The sequence below is a fragment of the Myotis davidii genome, unplaced genomic scaffold (assembly GCF_000327345.1).
Source record: "Myotis davidii unplaced genomic scaffold, ASM32734v1 scaffold327, whole genome shotgun sequence".
Taxonomy (NCBI): domain Eukaryota; kingdom Metazoa; phylum Chordata; class Mammalia; order Chiroptera; family Vespertilionidae; genus Myotis; species Myotis davidii.
The window spans coordinates 13,047-15,822 of NW_006298628.1; the positions used below are offsets into that span (position 1 = coordinate 13,047).

The following is a 2,776-nucleotide window of genomic DNA, read 5'->3' on the forward strand; positions in this document are numbered from 1 at the left end:
GTATAGTACCCTTTTATTATTATAGATAATATTTATAAAAGAACATATACCAAAAATATTTGATTTATCATACGGTTAATTATGATTGAGTATAAGTATAATTACTTTTTATTAATTACAATTAATCATGCAAATAAATATGATATTGACCTTACATTTATAACTCTTTTTATATCTAGTATCATCAGAAGACTTGCAATTTACTCCTGAATCTCTCTTGGAGGAGCTGTACTCAGAGTATGAAGGCCTGGAGGAATTAATAAAGAAGCAAATTGCATCCTTTTCCCGAGGAATTTTGATCTTTTCTAGAAGCTGGGCTGTGGACCTGAGCTTGCAAGAGAAACAGGGAGTCATATGCGATGCTCTGCTGGTAACACAGAACAGCCCCCCCATTCTCTATACCATTCTTGGGGAGCAGGATGCAGATGGGCAGTTGTACTGCACCAGTACCGCCTTTACCTTGAAGCAGAAGCTGGTGAACATGGGGGGCTACACTGGGAAGCTGTGTGTCATGACCAAGGTCCTCCATCTGAGTCCTGAGAGCAATGCAGAGTCCTTTGAAGGTTCAGACTCTCTGATTAAGTACCCGAAGTCCTACTACCTTGCAGACACTAAGCAAATGGAAGCCTTGCTGCAGTCCCTTGTGATTGTCTTGCTCAGCTTCAGGTCTTTCCTGAGTGACCAGCTTGGCTGTGAGATTTTAAATCTGCTCACGGTCCAACAGTATGAGATTGTCTCAAAAAACCTCCGCAAGACCCCAGAATTGTTTATCCATGGTTTACCTGGCTCAGGGAAGACAATCGTGGCCATGAAGATCATGGAGAAGATCAAGAATACGATGGGTTGTGAGAAAAATGAAATTCTCTATGTTTGTGAGAACAAGCCTCTGAGGGACTTCATTGGGTAAGCAGTTGGATCTCGTTGTCACCAAATGAGGTTCAGTGTGAAATCATTCCATGTCTTCCTCTACTCAAATCACTTTGTTCCTTTTTTTAAAAATCCTCATCCGAGAATATTTATCCTTTGATTTTTAGAAAGAGTGGAAGAGAGAGGGAAAGACAGAGATAAATATCGATGACCCATTGGTTGGGGAGGGTCCAGGCTGGAAAGGAGCCTGCAACTGAGATACATGCCCTTGACCAGAATTGAACCTGGGACCCTTCGGTCCGCAGGCTGATGCTCTATCCACTGAGCCAAACTGGCTAGGGTATCACTTTGTTCCTTGACAGTAGGGTGGTAAATTGATCTGTAACAACAGTCCTGTGTTTGTAGGAGTATGATAGAGCAATTTTCCTCCTTTATATACTTGGAGAAAACCTGATTGTGTCTTTTTAATTGTTACAGTAAAAAAGATATCTGCAAAGCAGTGACCCGAAAAACCTTCATGAAAACAAACTCAAACTTTGAAAAGATTCAACACATCATCATCGACGAAGCTCAGAATTTCCGCACTGAAGATGGGAACTGGTATGAGAAGGCAAAAACCATCACTCAGAGAGGAAAGGATGGCCCTGGAATTCTCTGGATCTTTCTGGACTACTTTCAGACCAGTCACACGGACTGCTGTGGCCTCCCCCAGCTCCGATACCAGTATCCAAGAGAAGAGCTCATCAGAGTGGTCCGCAATGCAGACCCAATAGCCAACTACCTACAAAAAATAATGCACGAAGTCAGAGAAAATCCACCACCTAACATCCCCTCTGAGTCCCTGAATATCTTCAGTGAAGCTGAATGGTCTCAAGGTGTTCCAGGCAACTTAGAGATGAGTGAGCACAAGGATATGGAGCAGATGGTGGATTATATAACAGGAAAATGCCATTCACTTTTGAAGGCTGGATATTCCTGCAAGGATATTGCTGTGATTTGCAGCATAGAAAGTGATAAACACAAATATAAACCTGAGCTTCAAAGAGCAATAAGGAAGAGAAGAAAGTCTCAGTCCAGTGAGGAATCTGATCAGTTAGTGGTAGGAGATGCATCAGCGATCATGGGCAATCACATTGTATTGGACAGTGTCCGTCGATTTTCAGGCCTGGAAAGAAACATCGTGTTTGCCATCAATCCAACAACGGCTGAGCCAGCTGTTTTCCATAATCTTGTCCTCTGTCTGGCTTCCAGGGCAAGGAAACAGCTGTATATTTTGATTCCCTTTGAAGGAATGACTAACTCTGCATCATTTTAATGATGGTCTTAATTTTTCCTATACATGAGCACAGTATATGCTTGTGGAGAGCAGCTATAGTGTTTGGACAGGTTCAAGCCTTGGGCTAATGAGAGGGCACAGTCCTCTCATGGCAAAGCCACGTGCAAGTCCCAGCTTGGACGGCAGAGCCCTCCCAGCACAATTATAGCCAACAGCTATAGTTGTAAGCTTGAACCTATGGTCCAAACACGTGGCCCCATGAGCCTGTCAGTGGTCGGCAAACTGCGGCTCACGAGCCACATGTGGCTCTTTGGCCCCTTGAGTGTGGCTCTTCCACAAAATACCACGTGTGGACACGCACGTACAGTGCGATTGAAACTTTGTGGCCCATGCGCAGAAGTCGGTATTTTGTGGAAGAGCCACATGTGGCTTGCGAGCCGCAGTTTGCTGACCACTGGCCCTAAGTGATGTGGGCTTGATAGAGTTCATGTGCATGTAATTGAGTAGGATCAAAACCCACGAGAATGTTGTAAACATCTTGACCATGCTCTTACTTTGCCTCGGGGAATCTGGCTATAGAATAGACATGGTTTGTAGTCTGGCACTGTCACTAGCTCTCCATCAGAGGGGACA

General features: G+C 44.0%; 1 protein-coding gene across 1 annotated transcript in view; it reads left to right on the top strand.

Moving 5' to 3' along the window:
- Positions 1 to 2,230, top strand: part of SLFN11 (schlafen family member 11) — a 14,029-nt gene extending 11,799 nt beyond the window's left edge. The window contains exons 4-5 of the mRNA XM_015570767.1: positions 180 to 903; positions 1,345 to 2,230. Of these exons, the coding sequence (XP_015426253.1) occupies positions 180 to 903; positions 1,345 to 2,182 (1,562 nt within the window). The 3' untranslated portion in view covers positions 2,183 to 2,230. The remainder of the gene's footprint in view (positions 1 to 179; positions 904 to 1,344) is intronic.
- The last annotated feature ends 546 nt before the right edge of the window (positions 2,231 to 2,776 follow it).